Source organism: Piliocolobus tephrosceles, chromosome 14 (assembly GCF_002776525.5).
Source record: "Piliocolobus tephrosceles isolate RC106 chromosome 14, ASM277652v3, whole genome shotgun sequence".
In the NCBI taxonomy this organism is placed as follows: Eukaryota; Metazoa; Chordata; class Mammalia; order Primates; family Cercopithecidae; genus Piliocolobus; species Piliocolobus tephrosceles.
Genome location: NC_045447.1, coordinates 33,297,469 through 33,316,005, shown reverse-complemented (window position 1 = coordinate 33,316,005; position 18,537 = coordinate 33,297,469). Strand labels below are relative to the sequence as shown.

Sequence of the window (18,537 nt, the reverse complement as noted above, 5' to 3'; positions counted from 1 at the left end):
TTGTGGGGTTGGGGGAGATGGGAGGGATAGCATTAGGAGATATACCTAATGTAAATGACGAGTTAATGGGTGTAGCACGCCAACATGGCACATGTATACATATGTAACAAACCTGCACGTTGTGCACATGTACCCTTGAACTTTAATAAGAAAAAAAAAAGAACGATATCCCAAACTTTTACCATGGCCTGTAAAATCCTACAAAATATTCTCTTTCACTTTCTTTCATGTAATGTTTTACAACTCTATTATTGCTCACTTTTCTCTAGTCACATGAGCTTTGCTAGAGCTTTGCAATTTCTTGAACGTTCAAATGTAAGGTATTCTTCTACCTCAGTGCCTTTGTACTTGCTTGCTTCTCTTTGTAATCTTTTTTTCCTCAGAAGTGTCATATTTTGTTTTATCAGAGAGGCCTTCACTGACTAAAGTAGCACCTCCTCTTCTATGACTATCACATCATGTTTCTTTATTTTTCCTCTTAGAATTATTGCTATCCAACATGTTATCTGTTGATTTTGTTTTTAAATGTTGTTTTAACTGTACTGGAATAATAGCGCATCAGAGAGTGAGCCACTATGCCTGGCCCCTGGCTAATTTTTAAAATTTTTATATTTGTTGAGGTAAGGTCTCACTATGTTTCCCACATTGGCTATTTTTTTTTACTATAAAAGTTTTTTATTCACTATATGTAGAACATGTCCCCTATAAAATGTACATGTAAATCACTAAAAAGTAAAATTTGGTGAACATATTCTCAATTAGAGAACATACTACATCAGTTGGGATAACAGCTGTCTGCCTTTAAATAATCTAATGATAACACCGAGTCTCCTTCATATCTAATACAAAGTTAAATACTTATTTTGGGGGTTATTTCCTAGTATGTGTTTGGTGAGGCTGAGTAAACAATTTAATATAACTCTAGTATGTTACAGTCACTGCACAATAAATCAGTTTATTACAGATTAAAACAAATCATTTTTTCATTATTTGTAATAATGGGATCAAACACTGGATATTTTTAAATGGCATATAACCACACAATTACTTATCTTTGGTAGTATATTGGGTTCTATAATTGTATTAAGATATGAATGGTGTAAAATATTGTTATGAATAATACACCTCAAACAAAACAATGAGGCCATACTGTAATGATTCACTAGATTGTGCTCAGTAGACATTTACTGAATAAGGGAATTATCTGTTTTTCTCCTCAATTATCCAGTACAATGTTTTGCCCACAGTAAGCGCTCAATAAATATTTGCTGAACATACTGACTAGGATGGGGTGAGAAGCGATGGGCCCGCTTAGCTGGATGTCGAATATAATTGGAATTTACCTGGGAAGGAGAGTAGTTAAGGAAGATGTGGTGTACAAGTAAATAAATGCAGATCCCCTTCTCTCTCTTTTTTTTGGAGATGGAGTCTTGCTCTGTCGCCCAGGTCGGAGTGGAGTGGCTCTTGGCTCACTGCAATCTCCGCCTCCCGGGTTCAAGCAGTTCTCCTGCCTCAGCCTCCTGAGTAGCTGGGACTACAAGTGCATGACACTATGCCCAACTAATTTTTGTATTTTTAGTATAGCTGGGGTTTCACCATGTTGGCCATGCTGGTCTCGAATTCCTGAGCTTAAGTGACTTGCCTGCATTGGCCTCCCAAGGTGCTGGGATTACAGGCATGAGCCACTGTGCCCGACCCACTTCCTACTTTAAATAACCATTATGATAACATACCAGTATCTTGACTTTTATGGTAATCACTTCTTTGAATATTTTAATAATTTTATAACTCAGTGTTTATCCTTAGATACTATAGTTTAGTCATGCCTATTTAAAAATTTCATATGTTTCTTAATTTTTTTTTAAAATAGTTATGCCTTCATTTCTTTCTCTTCCTTAAACTTTATCTGTTGAAGATCCAGAGCCAGTCAATCTGTAAAGTTTTCCATAGTCCAGAGTTTGCTGATTGCATAATCATGGTATAGATCATTATATTCTTCTGTTCTTTGTGTTTCCTTACAATTAGAAGATTGATGCAGAATCCAAATCAGATTAGGCTGGATTCCTTTAGCAAGACTTCTAAGAGGTCCCGTTTTGTGACATTAGCACCCTTTTACACATAGTGTCTATTAGGAATTGCAAAGTGAAGATAGTCTAGTTTTATCTTTTCTTCTTATTTATTAGTTGGAATATTACTATAAATGATGACAGCCGCAGGCCATCTGGTGTGGCTGCTGTCATCATGCCGGCTGCTTCAGGGAGGGCACAGGGAGAAGGTGGACAGCCCCCCATTCCCCACAGCCCACCAGCCACCCTTGGGGCCTCCATGATGGGACTGGGCCAGGCTGGTTCCTGCACGGGCCGAGGGGGAGCTTCAGGTCGCCCCTGAGCTTTGGGGCCACAAAGAGAGCTTGTACGGCAATGTTACCCCTGCCCCGGATGCCAGCCCAGGCCCAGTGAGGACCTGGAACACCCACCCTAGACAGTGAGGGGACTCAGCCCAGTGCCATGCCCCACGGAGCGGAGGGAGCTGGGAACATGCGGGAGCCCTGCCCCTTCCAAGTTGGTATGGCTGGAGCTCCCCAGGTACAAGTGTAGCTGCCCAAGTCATGGTTGCAACCCAGGCACCCCTGTGCTCTTGGGAGCCAGTAGGAGGCAGTAGCCCCGCCCTTTCTGTAGGGCCTCCTCTTTGCTGAGAGCTGCAGATGTGGGGATGACCAGCTACAGAGAGGAGCTACCCTCTCTGTTGAGAGCCGAGCACTTGGGATGACCTGCCTACAAACCACAGAGAGGAGCCTCCTCCCTGCTAAGAGCTGCAGAGACAATGAGAGGACCTGCTTGCAGAGAGGAGCCACCCACCCTCCCCTCTGCTGAGAGCTGCACACTCAGCAGGATGACCTGCCTACAAAGAGGAGCTACCCACTGTGGGTCTTGTCTGAGCTGCTCTAACACTAAACAAAGGTTCTCTTTGTCTTGCTCACCCTCCACTTGTCTGCGTACTTCATTCTTCCTGGATGCAGGACAAGAGCTTGGTCAAGGGTGCCACCAGCCACAGAGGTTTCTGCCCAGAAAAGTGACATCCCAAAGATCCCAAAATACAAATAGATACTTCCTATTTATCATCTATTTGGAAACCAGCTATACAGTTCATACTGGAAAGGTAATGCTTGCTTCTTCCCTTCATTTATCAATTTTCAGTGTAATGAACTGGATCTCTGTCATCCTCTAAAGATACCAGCTTAAAGAAAATAATTACGAGCCCATGGACTAACCGTATTTCATTGGTTTCAATAAAATTTCAGTTATTTTCATATTGAAGCTCAAATTATCCCATCTTTAGCCAGTGGAAGCCTCTTTAGGTTGACTCCTGAGACAGATTTTGAATTAGCTTACTTTCTACCTGGTGTTGTAAGATTCATCTTGTGCTTTTCTTCTGGAATCACTTGTTTCTCTAAGACGGTCTGGTTTCTTTTGGTGAGCAATGGCATTTCAAGACCACGATTTGAGTGCTAGAGACTTCATCTGCTCCTTGTTACTGGGTTGATCATTATGTCTCGGCCTTTTTAGTGAACAGAGCTAGGAAAAATGAAGATAAAATTTAACTCATGAGTTCATAGTCAAATTCGGGACCATATAGCTTTTATTTATTTTTTCCCTATTACATATATATCTCCATTCTTGTACCCTAAGAATTTGGATTCTTAAGGACATAGGATGTGATTCAATTAATATATTCTGACATTACTGATTTTTTTCTGTATTATGCACACAGTAGTCTTAGAGTAATGTTCAAAGGCTACCAAGGAAATGATTACAGAAATTATTATTGCATATATTCTATTTATTCTCCCATTTTAACAATAAATGTGCTATTTTACAGTGTCATTTTCAATATATATTACTCCATTTTCTTCTGGCTTAAAGCACTGCTGTGAAAGTCTGGTGATCTTTTAATTTTCTTTCTCTTTTAAGATCTTTTTTTTCTAGATCCCTAAGGATTTATTTTTTCATTAAAGTCCAGTCATTTAAATAAAATATCTTGGTGTTGGTTGTTGTGCAACAGTATTCTCTTGTATATGGTGTGTTCTTTTTGGTACCTACACTTTTTTTTTTTAATTGAGAAAGTAATACTAGTATTTTATTCTTCCTTTGCATTGGTTACGAACTCTTATTATTGGTATATTGGCTCTTCTTTGCCTTTCTTCAAGGATTTTTAAAAAATCTGTATTTCTAAAAGAATTAACCTGCTTTTCATCTGTTTTTCTCTTTTCACCTGCTGTTTCTTTGAAGACACTGTCTGTTATGCTTATTTCTCTTTGTGTTTTCTGGTTTGTTTTTTATTTTGGAAATGTTTTTTTTTCTTTTATCTCTTTTTTTTCTCCTGAGTGTTGAATCTTTGGTTCTCAGTTTTGCTTATTCTTATGTGTGTTCTTTTATGTCTTACATGACTTTCTTAATGTCTTTAGCTTGTTTTGAAATAGTTTACAGTTTTGATCTGTTTTGTGGGCACATTTTCCTGAGTGCTTACATTGTCTGTAGGGATTTATTCTGCTTATTTTTTTCTTGTAATAACTTTGTATAGGATTTGATCTTGATACTTTTGGTCATTTTTATATGAAATTGGCTTTCATAAACTTGCAGAATGTGGTGGAAATATTTTTTTGACTTCACAGAGCTCCTGCTTTTGTTTTTATGTAGTGTTCAAAAGATGAGGACCTGCTTTTTGATATTTCTTGGGTCTCTTTACCTTCCTTGGCTTGGTCTGGGCCTTTTCTTTCTTCTATTCTGCTCAGGTTTGATTCTTCCCAGCTTCTTCTCAGTGTGGGGAGCTCAGGTTCGATTCTTCTCAGTTTCTTCTCAGTGTGGGGCTTGTTAAGAAGAGAGCCCTGGTGGATCAGTTTCAAAAACTTGAAGCTCAGAGGGACTAAATTGTTCCAACCCTTTCAGAACTTCTTTTTATGGGCTCTTTGTCTTATCTGGTATTAGAGATGCCAGAACCCCTGTCAGTTGTAGTATTTGTGTGTGTGTGTATTTGTGTGTGTTTCCAAATTAGTCTGCTCTGCTTTCCAGTGAATATCCATTAGCTGTTTTGGTATTATTTTGGTCTTAAGTTCATCAGTTGCCACCTTGTTGCTTTCTTCTTTCTGCCAAGTAGTACAGTGTTGTGGATGTTGGTGATTTTTCTCTACCCACTTGCATTTTGGGATTTGAGGGGATATCTTGTTACATAGTTTTGTTGTAAGTACAGTTGACCCTTGAACAACATGAATTTGAACTGTGTGGATCCATTTATGTGCAGATTTTCTTCTGCCTCTGCCACCCCTGAGATAGCAAGACCAACCCCTCCTCCTCATCAGCCTACTCTTTGTGAAGATGAAGAAGAATGGAGACTTTTATGATGATCCACTTCCACTTAATGAATAATAAATACATTACCTCTTAAAATTTTCTTAATAACATTTTTTGTGGCTTAATTATAAGAATACATCTGGGACAGATAGGTGACAGTGAAAAAGTTGTACATATAATATAAAAATATATGTTAATCACCTGTTCATATTATTGGTAAGGCTTCTGGTCAACAGTAAGGTTGATAATAGTCAGATTTTGATAATAAGGTTGATAATAGTCAGATTAATAGTCAGATTTTGGGGAGTCAGAAGTTATGTGTGGATTGTTGACTGCATAGGGGTTAGCATCCCTAACCCCCTTGTTGTTCAAGAGTCAACTATTGTGCAAGGGATTTTGGTTTTCCTGTCTTATTTCTCTGTATGTTTTTATGGGAATTTGAAGAGATCAGAATGTATGCAGCCACTACCATCTTCTCAGAACCCTTACCGTTAGTTTTTATGTCCCTTCTGTGGTCTCCTCCCATTCCATCTCTTTTCTTCCACCTTCAGAGGTTATCTTCAACTTCATGATGTCCAGTGAAATAACTAGAAGCAATAAAAATGCTCATCCACAGAAGAAAAAATATGGATATTAATATAATGGCATTATCCAATAGAGTTTAAGAATCACTTTCCTAAAATAAATCTCTTAGGCATAAAACAAGAGAAAATGTCACTTATGTACAGATATATGCAAGAATGTTTTTAGAAACACTGTTTATAATAGGGAAAACTAGGAACAACTCTGTCAGCAGAGAAATGAATGGATAAATTATGGCACATTAATTCTGTTATGGTAAATACTGGTGAATATTAGTAATTATAACCACACACAATAAGAATAAATCTCAGGAATAGAGCTTAAACAGAAAAATACATACGATTCTATTTATAAAACTTTTAACAACTATATTGTTTATGGATATAAACATGCTAAAACTACATAAAAAAGCTAAGATTTGTATTCAATATTATGTTACTAAGATTCATCTGTGTGTTTGTATGTAGCTATAGAACATACCTTCCCCCTGCTGTATAGTCCATTGTATTAATATCTGTATTTTATTCTTTTGTTGATGGCAGTTTTATTGGTTCTAGGTATTTTGTTAGGCATTACAAAACTACAATAATAGCAAGTACTTACACAGCATTTACTGTGTCTCAGTTTTCTTTTTTTCATGTATTTATTATTATTATACTTTAAGTTCTAGGGTACATGTGCACAATGTGTCTTAGTTTTCTAAGTGTTTTACTTACATTATCTCACTTAAACCTGACAAGAACCCTGTGACGTAGGTATTATTTTATTCAATTACATGTTAAAAAGCATATAATTGAGACATGGAGGGGTTAATAACTTGCCTGAGGTGTCATAGTTACTGAGTAGTTGAAGCTGGGATTCCAACCTGGGGTATCTAGTCCTTTAATCTTTACTTACACAGTATATTGTTTTGTGCTCTGGAAACAGGAATGTTATCTTTGTCTTCAGAGATCCTTAAATATAAAAAATGTATGGCTTGAAGACATAGTGTATTTTACTATTTTATTTGTAAAGTTTTCATATTTAGAACAAATTTGTAATCTTTGCTTCATTTGAGGTGTTTTTTTTTTTTTTTTGAGACGGGTCTTGCTCTTGTTGTCCAGGCTGGAGTGCAATGGCACGATCTCGGCTCAGTGCAACCTCTGCCTCCTGGGTTCAAGTGATTCTCCTGCCTCAGCCTCCCAAGTAGCTGAGATTATAGGCACCCGCTGCCATACTGGCTAATTTTTGTATTTTTTAGTAGAGATGGGGTTTCTCTATGTTTTGTCAGGCTGGTCTTGAACTCCTGACCTTATGATCCGGCTGCCTTGGCCTCCCAAAGTGCTGAGATTACAGGCCACCGTGCCTGGCCCATTTGATTTTAATTTGAGAGATAAAATGATGTTAGAAATGTTTTTAAACAAGCAAGCAAGGTAATCTTTAGTACAGTAGCTCGTAGTGTATACATCTGGAAATCAGCACCATCTACTGGCAAAGAGAAACAATAACTTGGTATGTCAGTATTGTTTGGAAGACAGTGTACACTTTCATAGGTTTTGTTTGTTTTGAAAAGCTGTTTCCGGGGGAAATAAATATTTTATAATTTTTTAGTATGTCTATTTTTGTTTCCTAGTACATTTTTCTTAAAATTGCAAGTATCAATTACTTATATATGGCACATTTGTGTAACCGAGACTACATTTAGATGAGGAAAAATACAACAAAAAGGTATCATTTTATGGGTGTCATTCTGTCTGTATTTTTCAAAGCATGTACAAAAAATTGGCAATTTGTTGGGGTGATAAGAGCAAGAACAAAGCTGTCATACTGGACTAACATGAACTGTATTTAATTTATCATTGTGTTTTGTCTTAGTTAAGTGATATTGTCTTCCATAGGGGAGTGGAATTGATAGTAGAGTGAAAACAGAGTTCTCAGTGACTAAGCCTGTGAAGCTTCTCTCTGCCTAACTTTTTGTATTAACCTAAATTCTACTCTCATTTTTTCTTAAACTGGTTGAGATTTCATTTGTTAGTGGCCTAGGATCTTGTTTGTATCCTGTTTGAGACGTTTATGCTTTCGTTACTTTTTTCTCTCTATTAACTTAACCTCTCCAAGTTAAATGTATGAGAAATCAGTTGTTTTCTCATTCCACTTCTCTCTTTTTCCGATGCATTTTCTTTAGGCACTTTACAAGTTAAAGTTACCTTACATGTGATAATTTTAGTTAAAGGTGAAATTATGTTTACAGAAGGGGTTACAAGGTTATTACCTAATAAGTGTTGGTTGAGGGATCTATTAAAAGAATTTTAAAAAGCTAATTTGTTAGAGAGCAGGAATGGTTGTTGAGGGTGCCATTAGTCTGATATGTTTACTTGTAAGTCTACTGAGCACAATAAACAATTGTTCTTTTGCCCTGTGGCTACTTAACTCTCAAATGAAAATAGTTTTTTTATTTAAAATGTTAGCTTATTGTAGTTGTGCTTTAGAAAGATCTGATTAAATAGAAGAGTTGCAATAATTGCAAAATTTTTTGTGTTATACTATGATGTCACATAGGTGAATATAAAAGTCCAAGATTCCTATTGTAATAGTATAAGTTTTTAACTCACATTAAAGTCAGACTTAGTTTAAGGAATGAAAATGGGTCATTTGTAATATTCTTTTGGTTGTTTTTTGAATATTTTACTTTTGGGTGCTAATTACTGCTAAGGTGAAAACAAATCCCCCTTTCTTAATGTAAACTGTAATAGATACAAAAATATTTTTGTTTTATTAAAAATACATTTAAAAATTAAATGTGTATTCTTTCCCCATTACCTAACCAACTTCTTAGAAATTAGTTCTATATTCAAAGAGAAGTATACAGAGACTTTCAAATTTTCTATGAATGTGTAAAAATTTTAAATCATACTGGTTGTTTTTAAAATTCTGGTATGAACATGTAAAATTTTAAAGCCATACAAATGGTTTTCAGAAATCTTTTTACTACTCTTAGTTTATTCTTTTTTCTCAAACTTTTTAATTATCAACTAATGCTTTGATTAGCTATATTTTGTATTTTGTCTCTAGATTGATTGCTAATAAATGATTTAATTCAGGGCTACTTTTCATCATGCTGAGTTTTAGGTTAGAGGGTAACATGAATGATTCCTGTCATCTGAGAACTACTATAGTTCATTATGAGCATTATAGCCTTTAATTTATACTATAAAGGAAAATGTATAAAGAGCTATTTTTAGGCATAGGAACCAATTGGTTTAGTTTTACAGAGCCATCAGAATGTGGTATCAGCTGAGATGATGAAATAAAACAAGAATCCCAAAGTCAATGACTATGGTAATATTTGAGTGGCACCTTGAAGAATAGGAAGGAATTGGTAAGTGGAGATGAAGAAGAAAGGGTGCTTTAGGCTAAACAGACTATTGTATCTTTTTATTTAGTCGCTGAAGCAGTATTTTGGCAAGCATTTCATATTTCATGAACATTGAAGAATTCTGACTTTATAAATCATGAATTACAATAGGATTAATAGCTTCTTTTAAAAGAGATATGATATTCTTTTATGCCATGTCTTTTATTCATCCCATTAGAAAGAAGATATGTTCTATTTTAAGCACAAAATTGTCTGCCAGAGTATTTGGAGAATGGTGAGAAAAAAGCAGTATGTTTCCGATAGATCTTACTGCTAGTATTTGAACAGATGCTTAGAACAAATGAAGTTTAAAAAAATAATTTACCGGATGGGATGAATTATTTTTAATCACAATTAAAAATAATTTAAGCTTTGTTAAAACTTAAGCTTAGTGAACTAAATTAAAGAACAAGCTTCATATTCTTTCAGTTGTATAGAAATGTATTTTTCCTTAATATTAATCTGCCTTCTTGTGAGCCATCATGTACCTTTGTATAGATTGTAGTTTATGTCCTGCACAGTGGGGCACAGGTGAATATGTTAGTTGGGATTGAAATGTAGCCCTTGCTGTTACCAAAGGGCCCTTTCTCTAATTCATTTTCCCAGAGGACAAAGACACTGTGTAGGAGTCCCTACCCCTGGAAATGATTATACATTTGTTTTGTTACTGGATTCAGCACTTAGCTTCTAGAACAATATAGGCACAAATTAAGAACTCACTAAATATTTCATATATCTATAAAGTATTCAGAAGTCCACAATTTACATTTGCCTCTGATCATGACTTTTTGGCAGATGACATATGTTTCATGTGATTTAAAAAATTGACTCCCTACCCAAGTTGTGCTTTTATTGAAATCAAGTTAAATGTTTATATGGAAAATTTCATTTGTTGTGTTTTGCCAAATTGTTACTGCTGTTAGGTTGGATTTTAATTTCTGTTCTTCTGATTCCATTCATATATTAAAATGTGTACATTTTATTTTCAGGTATATTACATTTTTTTGCCCGTATGACCTAGTTTCCCAGGGCTATTCATATCTACCTGTTCAACTGCTGGCTTCAGGAATGAAGGAAGTGACCAGAACTTGGAAAATAGTAGGTGGAGTCACACATGCTAATAGCTATTACAAAAATGGCTGGATAGTCATGATAGCTATTGGATGGGCCCGAGGTAATATTAACAATATGTGTTCATAAATATTCTCTTATTGGTGTATTATTAATACCATTACTGAACAGTTCTCTAATTACATTAATGGATCACATACTTTAATAACAGAGACTTTTTGGAAGGTAAAAACCTTGTTTCTGTTGGCTAGTAAATTCAAAACTAGTACTAGTCATAAGCCATTATTTTGAGACCATCTTATGATAGAAAAATTTTATGATTGGTTTAAGATCCCCAGAACCAGAAAGATTTATAGTTAATTAAAGTATAGTGCCACTGTAAATAAAATAAGTTTACATAACAAATTATGTGGTACATGTGAACAAAAAATACTGCTCTGTCTTTTCTGTGTTTTTTTCATTCAGAATTACTAGAAATAGTAAATATGATTGACTGTGGGTTCATAATCACTGAACTTTGCATCACTTGCCTTTTTGTTTTGTATGTAGGAATTGAACACATCTCTCTAACTTCTTTTTACAATATACTGCACCTAAAACTGGTCATATCAGGAAAGGAAATGTATAAAGCAGAGGATTTTATTTTTCAGTTCTGAAACAAACTTCTAACCATATCTTTGTGCCCAAGGCCCCAGTTTTGACCTTAATTACAGTACAGTAGACAGTTGCCATGCTGGTGAAAGAGAAGAATTGCAGTTGTTTTAGTACCCTAAATATACAAGGCAACTTTTTTCTTCTTCCCAAGAATTATATCTTGGGAATCCTCTTGGAATTTTTTTTATCAGGTGATAGAATTATGGCTCCCTTTAAATATGTTTTTCAAGAAAATTTGGCTAAATATTTTTGTTTTATTTTCATATTTTTAGGTGCAGGTGGTACCATTATAACGAATTTTGAGAGGTTGGTAAAAGGAGATTGGAAACCAGAAGGTGATGAATGGCTGAAGATGTCATAGTAAGTTGGTATAAATTATACTGAGACCTAGATGTTTATCCTTAGATCTTACCACATTTCTTTTCTTTTTTTTTTTGAGATGGAGTCGCTCTGTCGCACAGGCTGGAGTGTAGTGGCGCGATTTCCACTCGCTGCAAGCTCCGCCTCCCGGGTTCACGCCATTTTCCTGCTTCAGCCTCGCCAGTAGCTGGGACTACAGGTGCCGGCTACCGCGCCTGGCTAATTTTTTTGTATTTTTAGTAGAGACGGTTTCACCGTGTTAGCCAGGATGGTCTCGATCTCCTGACCTCGTGATCCGCCCGTCTCAGCCTCCCAAAGTGCTGGGATTACAGGTGTGAGCCACTGCGCCAGGCCACCGAATTTCTTTTTAAGAACGTTTTAGGGACTTTAAATGTGGGTGGAATATAGCTGAAAAAATAAATAGTAATAATAATGGGAAGAGAACTAGCAAATTTTATTCTTTTAAAAAGTCTGCTTTCTCAAATGTAGTTTAAAATACATGTTTTCCTTCTCTGTGGGTTTCTCTCTTTAGAAAACAAAACCAAACAAAAACCTCTAGATGATAGTAGAATTGTGGGAAGAGTATATATTTATGAAGTGAAAGCTATGTAGGAATAGACTTCTCTGGATGGAAATGAATAGGTGATAGGCTCTTGGCATTTTCATTAGTGACTATGACATCATCCAGATTTCAGGCTATATACATAGTTCTGATAGTAAAATGTAAAGTTTATGTATCAATACATTATAAAGTCCTTTGAGTGGCTTTAAAAAATGTCAGTTGGGCTTAATTACAGATAAAAATAAGAGAAAGATTATAGAAATAACCCATTGTGTGATACAAACTGCCTTTTGCATCTATTTAAGATAATCTGTTCTCTGAAGACACTGACTTAGTCTTATTTATTAATTTTTTAAAGAGACAGATTCTCTTTCTGTTGTTCAGGCTGGAATGCAATCGTGTAGTCATAGCTCACTGCAGCCTAGACCTCTTAGGCTCCAGCAATCCTCCTACTTCAGCCTCCCAAGTATTACTAGTTGGGACTACAGATGTGTGCTATCATGCCTGGCTAATTTTTGTATTTGTATTTTTTTTTTTTTTTTTTTTTTTTGAGACAAGGTCTTATTCTGTCACCCAGGCTGAAGTGCAGTGGTATGTCACTGCAGTCTTGATCTCTTAGGTTCAAGTGATCCTTCCACCTCAGCCTCCTGAGTAGTTGGGACTACAGGCATCTGCCACCATGCCTTGCTACTTTTTAAAATTAGGATAAAGGGTCTCATCTCACTATGTTGCCTCGGCTGGTCTTGAATTCCTGGGCTCAAACGATCCTTGTACCTTGGCCTCCAAAAGTGCTGGGATTACAGATGTGAAGCACCACACCCAGCCAGTATTTTTATTTTTGTAGAGATGGGGTCTTGCTATGTTGCCCAGGCTGGTCTTAACTTTTGCCTCAAGTGATCTTCCTTCCTTGGCCTCCCAAGGGTCAGGGATTACAGGCATGAACCACTGTGCCTGGCTGGACTCAGTCTTTTTTTTTTTTTTGAGTCGGAGTTTCACACGCCAGGCCAGAGTGCAATGGCGTGGTCTTGGCTCACTGCAACCTCCGACTCCCAGGTTCAGGCAGTTCTCCTGCCTCAGCTTCCTAAGTAGCTGGGATTACGGGCGTGCCCCACTACGCCCAGCTAATTTTTGTGTTTTTAGTAGAGATGGGGTTTCACCACTGCGCCTGGCCCAGACTCAGTCTTAAATAAGTCACAGATACGTTTCTGATGTACCTAAAAATGAAGTAGAGAAATATAGTTACTGTTCCCATAATTCAAGAAGGAAAAGACTTAGAGAATGGTGGCTGTAAGAAGCAAGGTGAGGAAAGACTTCATGTAAAAATAAGCTCATTTTGGGCCGGGCGCGGTGGCTCAAGCCTGTAATCCCAGCACTTTGAGAGGCCGAGACGGGCGGATCACGAGGTCAGGAGATCGAGACCATCCTGCCTAACATGGTGAAACCCCGTCTCTACTAAAAAAAAAAAATACAAAAAACTAGCCGGGCGAGGTGGCGGGCGCCTGTAGTCCCAGCTTACTCGGGAGGCTGAGGCAGGAGAATGGCGTAAACCCGGGAGGCGGAGCTTGCAGTGAGCTGAGATCCGGCCACTGCACTCCAGCCTGGGCGACAGAGCAAGACTCCGTCTCAAAAAAAAAAAAAAAAAAAAAAAAATAAGCTCATTTTCTAATTTAACTTGGATTAAAAATAGATTACAATGAATTAAAAATGAAGATTGAGGGCTGGGCACAGTGGCACATGCCTGTAATCCTAGCACTTTGGGAGGCCAAGGCAGACGGATCGCCTGAGCTCAGGAGTTCGACACCAACCTGGGCAACATGGTGAAACCCCGTCTCTACTAAAAATACAAAAACTTACTGGGCATGATGGCATATACCCAGCTATAATGGGTATATAATCCCAGCTACTCAGGAGGCTGAGGCATGAGAATCACTTGAACCTAGGAGGTGGAGGTTGCAGTGAGCCGAGATCGTACCACTGCATTCCAGCCTGGGTGACAGAGCGAGACTCTGTTTCAAAAAAAAAGGTCAAAAGGCAGTACGAGTGATGAAGTACATTTGTGTGAACTAACAAATTTCGGGATATTTAACTTGGAAAATACCCCTGTAAGTTTGAATGAAGTAGTTTAGAAATAGAACAAAGGAGGCTTTGATTAATGATAAGTTATAAATAAGATATTCTTGATATTCAGGGGAGATTTTTCTCATTTTGATTATATGCCTTGAAACACCTTCCGTAGAACATTTTTTTGGGCTTTTATAACCAAAATGAAATTATGTTTCTACTTTGTTCAGAAACCTTGCATTGACTCCTCCAAATGGCCTATAAGGCCCTCCAAATGTGCCTTTCCTCCTTTCCAGTTTGCTTTGATTTCATCTCTTGGTATTATCTCCCTTGCTCACTTTACTCCATGCTTGAGCAAGTCAAGTGTGGTCTGGTTTAGCACTAGCTTTTATCACTACCTAGAATGATTTTTCTTAGATCGCTAGCTCCCTTACCTACTTTGCTCAAAGTATTTTCTCAATGCTTCCTTCTCAGTGAGGACTACCCTGCTTAAAATTGCAACACCTCCTTCTATTTTACTTTTTTCTACAACATTTATCATCTTCTAACGTGTTATATAATTTACTTAATCGTTATATTTATTCTCCCCTCCCCTTGGCTCCTCTCCCCACCTTTCAAAGAATATAAAATGCCAGGGGCAGAGATTTTTGTCTCTTTTGAATGCTCTTGTGTCCCAAGCACCTAGCACATAGTAGATAATACATACTAGATGACTGTATGAATTATCAACAACTGGGTCAAGTGAGATCGATCACTGGTTCATTATGATGGTTTGTGTTTATGTATATGGTCATGTGTTGCTTAACAATGGAGATATGTTCTAGGAACATTTCATCATTGTGTGAATGTTATCAGGTGTACTTACACAAACCTAGATGGTATAGCCTACTACACACCTAGGCTATATGGTATAGCCCATTTCTCTTAGGCTACAAACCTTTATAGCATGTTACCGTAGTGAATACTATCGACAATTGTAACATAGTGGTAGGTATTTGTGTATCTAAACATATCTAAACAGAAAAGGTGTGGTAAAAATATGGTCTGAAAGATAAAAAAAGATACACCTGTATAGGGTACTTACCAGGAATGAAGGTGGCAGGACTGGAAGTTGCTCTCTGTGAGCCATTGAGCAAATGGTAAGTGAAGACCTAGGACATTAGTATACACTACTGTAGACTTTATAAACACTGTACACTTAGGCAACACTAAATGTATAGAAAAATTTTTTCTTTAATAATAAATAACCTTATCTTACTGTAACTTTTTTCTTTTTTAAAAAATTCCCTTTATTTTTAAAATTTTTTATTTTTAAGTATTATGAATACATAATTGTACATATTTATGGGGTACATGTGATATTTTCAACCAGGCATACAATGTGTAATGACATCAGGGTAATTGGGATATCCATCACTTCAAGCATTTATCATTTATTTGTATTAGGAACGTTCTGATTCCACTCTTTTAGTTATTTTGAAACGTACAGTAAATTATTGCTAACTATATTGTACTATTATGCTACCAAATACTAGATCTTATTCCTTCTACCTAACTGTAGTATTTTTACTTGAGAAACTTTAAATTTTTAAAAACTTTTTAAAGCTTTCATAGTAACACTTAGCTTAAACACAAACACGTTATATAGTTGTAAAAAAATATTTTCTTTCTTTGTATTCTTATTCTATAAGTGTTTTTCCATTTTTAAGATTTATTTGTTTTTTACTGTTTAAATTTTTTTTGTTAAAAATGAAGACACAAACACACACATTAGCCTCGGCCTACACAGGGTCAGGATCATCCATATCATCATCTTCCACCTCCACATCTTGTCCCACTTGAAGGTCTTAGGGGCAATAACGCACATGGAGCTTTCATCTCCTATAATAACAGTGCCTTCTTCTGGAATATTTCCTGAAGGATCTGACTGAGGCTGTTTTACAGTTCACTTAAAAAATAAATAAATAAGTAATAGGAAGAGGCCGGGTACAGTGGCTCATGTCTGTAATCCTAGTACTATGGGAGGCTGTTGCAATCTCTACCTTTTAATTGGAGGGTTTAGTCCAATTAATTTGTAACTTGGGGTAATAAAACATATGACTATATATAAGTTGTATTCAGATAATGTAATTATGGATATGGTTGCATTTAAGTCTATGATTTTATTATTTATTGTTTCCTCTAGTCCTTCTTTTTGCCTTCTCTTGATTCCAAGATAATATTTGTAGGAATTCCACTTTAATTTACTTGTTGGCTTGTTAGCTGTACCTCTTTGGATTATTATTTTTACTGGTTGTACCAGCAATTATATTTTCAATTTTTCGTAGACTACTGAGAACGTTGTACTGCTTCATATCCATCATCTCACATAGTTTCTCATTTTTTATGTATGCAGCAATAGCAGCTACAGTCTACCCATTTAACAAAAATCCTGAATACATTACACTATAATTAGCTGTAGTCCTTGTGTTATACATTAGATCTTTAGACTTGTTCATCCTACATGTGTGCTCCTTTGTATCCATTGACCTGTATTTCACATTTCTTCCCCCAACCCTGCCCGTTGGTAATTGCTGTTTTATTCTCTGTCCTTGTATATTTGACTTTTCTTTCCCCGAGATCCCATGTATAAGTGAGATCATGCAGTAATTTTCTTTCTGTGTCTGATTTATTTCATTCAGCATAGTGTCCTCTAGATTCATCCATGTTGTGGCAAATGGCAGGATCTCCCTTTATAAGGCTAAATAGTATTCCATTGTATATACGGGGTGACTATCTCTTATTTGAAGTGGTTGGGACCAGAAGTGTTGTGGATTTCAGATATTTTGGATTTTGGAATATTTGTATTATATACTTACTTGGTTGAACGTCCCAAATTCAAAAACCCGAAGACCAAAATGTTCCAATGAGTTTTTCTTTTGATCATGTTGGTACTCCTAAAGTTTTGTATTTTAGAAGATTTAGAATTTCAGATTTTTGGATTAGGGATGCTCAACCTATATATATCACAGTTTCTTTATCCATTCATCCATTGATATGGTTTGGTGTTTGTCTCCTCCAGCTCTCATGTTGAAATGTGATTCCCAGTGTTGGAGGTGGGGGCTGGTGGGAGGTGATTGGATCACGAGGGCGGATCCCTCATGAATGATTGAGCGCAATCCTCTTGTGATAAGTGAGTTCTTGTTCACTGAGTTCTCACAAGATCTAGTTGTTTAAAAGTCTGGTTCCTTTCCCTCCTTGTTCTCTTGTTCCCAGTCTCACCATGTGATGTGCTCCCTTTTTGTCTTCTGCCATGGTTGTAAGTTTCCTTAGGCTCTCACTAGAAGCTGTGCAGATTTTGGTGCCACGCTTTTACCTCCTGCAGAACTGTGAGCCAATTAAGCTACTTTTCTTTATAAATTGCCAAGCCTCATGTATTTCTTTTTTTTTTTTTAATTATTGATATTATACTTTTAAGTTCTAGGGTACATGTGCACAACATGTAGGTTTGTTACATAGGTATACATGTGCCATGTTGGTTTGCTGCACCTATCAACTTGTCATTTACATTAGGTATTTCTCCTAACACTATCTCTCCCCCAGCCCCCCAACCCCAACAGGCCCCGGTGTGTGAAGCTTCCCTCCCTGTGTCCATGTGTTCTCATTGTTCAACTTCCACTTATGAGTGAGAACGTGCAGTGTTTGGTTTTCTGTTCTCGTGATAATTTGCTGAAAATGATGACTTACAGCTTCATCCATGTCCCTGTAAAGGACATGAACTCATCCTTTTTTATGGCAGCATAGAATTCCATGGTGTATATGTGCCACATTTTCTTTATCTAGTCTATTATTGATGGACATTTGGGTTGATTCCAAGTCTTTGCTATTGTGAATAGTGCTGCAATAAACAAATGTGTGCATGTATCTTTATAGTAGCATGATTTATAATCCTTTGGGTATATACCCAGTAATGGGATGGCTGGGTCAAATGGTATTTCTAGTTCTAGATCCTTGAGGAATCGCCACACTGTCTTCCACAATGGTTGAACTAGTTTACATTCCCACCAATAGTGTAAAAGTATTCCTATTTCTCCACATCCTCTCCAGCATCTGTTGTTTCCTGACTCCTTAATGATCACCGTTCTAACTGGCGTGAGATGGTATCTCATTGTGGTTTTGATTTGCATTTCTCTGATGACCAGTGATAATGAGCATTTTTTTCATATGTCTGTTGGCTGCCTAAATGTCTTCTTTTGAGAAGTGTCTGTTCATATCCTTTGCCCACTTTTTGATGGGATTGTTTGATTTTTTCTTGTACAATTGTTTAAGTTCTTTGTAGATTCCAGATATTAGCCCTTTGTCAGATTGGTAGATTGCAAACATTTTCTCCTATTCTGTAAGTTGCCTGTTCACTCTGATGGTAGTTTCTTTTGCTGTGCAGAGGCTCTTTAGTTTAATTAGATCCCATTTGTTTATTTTGGGTTTTGTTGCCATTGCCTTTGGTGTTTTTTTTTTTTTTTTTTTTT

General features: G+C 36.7%; 1 protein-coding gene across 2 annotated transcripts in view; it reads left to right on the top strand.

The window, feature by feature from the left end:
- Positions 1-18,537, top strand: part of TMEM38B (transmembrane protein 38B) — a 285,502-nt gene that overhangs the window by 19,830 nt on the left and 247,135 nt on the right. For both annotated transcript variants that reach the window (XM_026456267.1, XM_026456266.1), the window contains exons 3-4: positions 10,314-10,498; positions 11,322-11,409. In XM_026456267.1, coding sequence (XP_026312052.1) covers positions 10,314-10,498; positions 11,322-11,409 — 273 coding nt within the window. The remainder of the gene's footprint in view (positions 1-10,313; positions 10,499-11,321; positions 11,410-18,537) is intronic.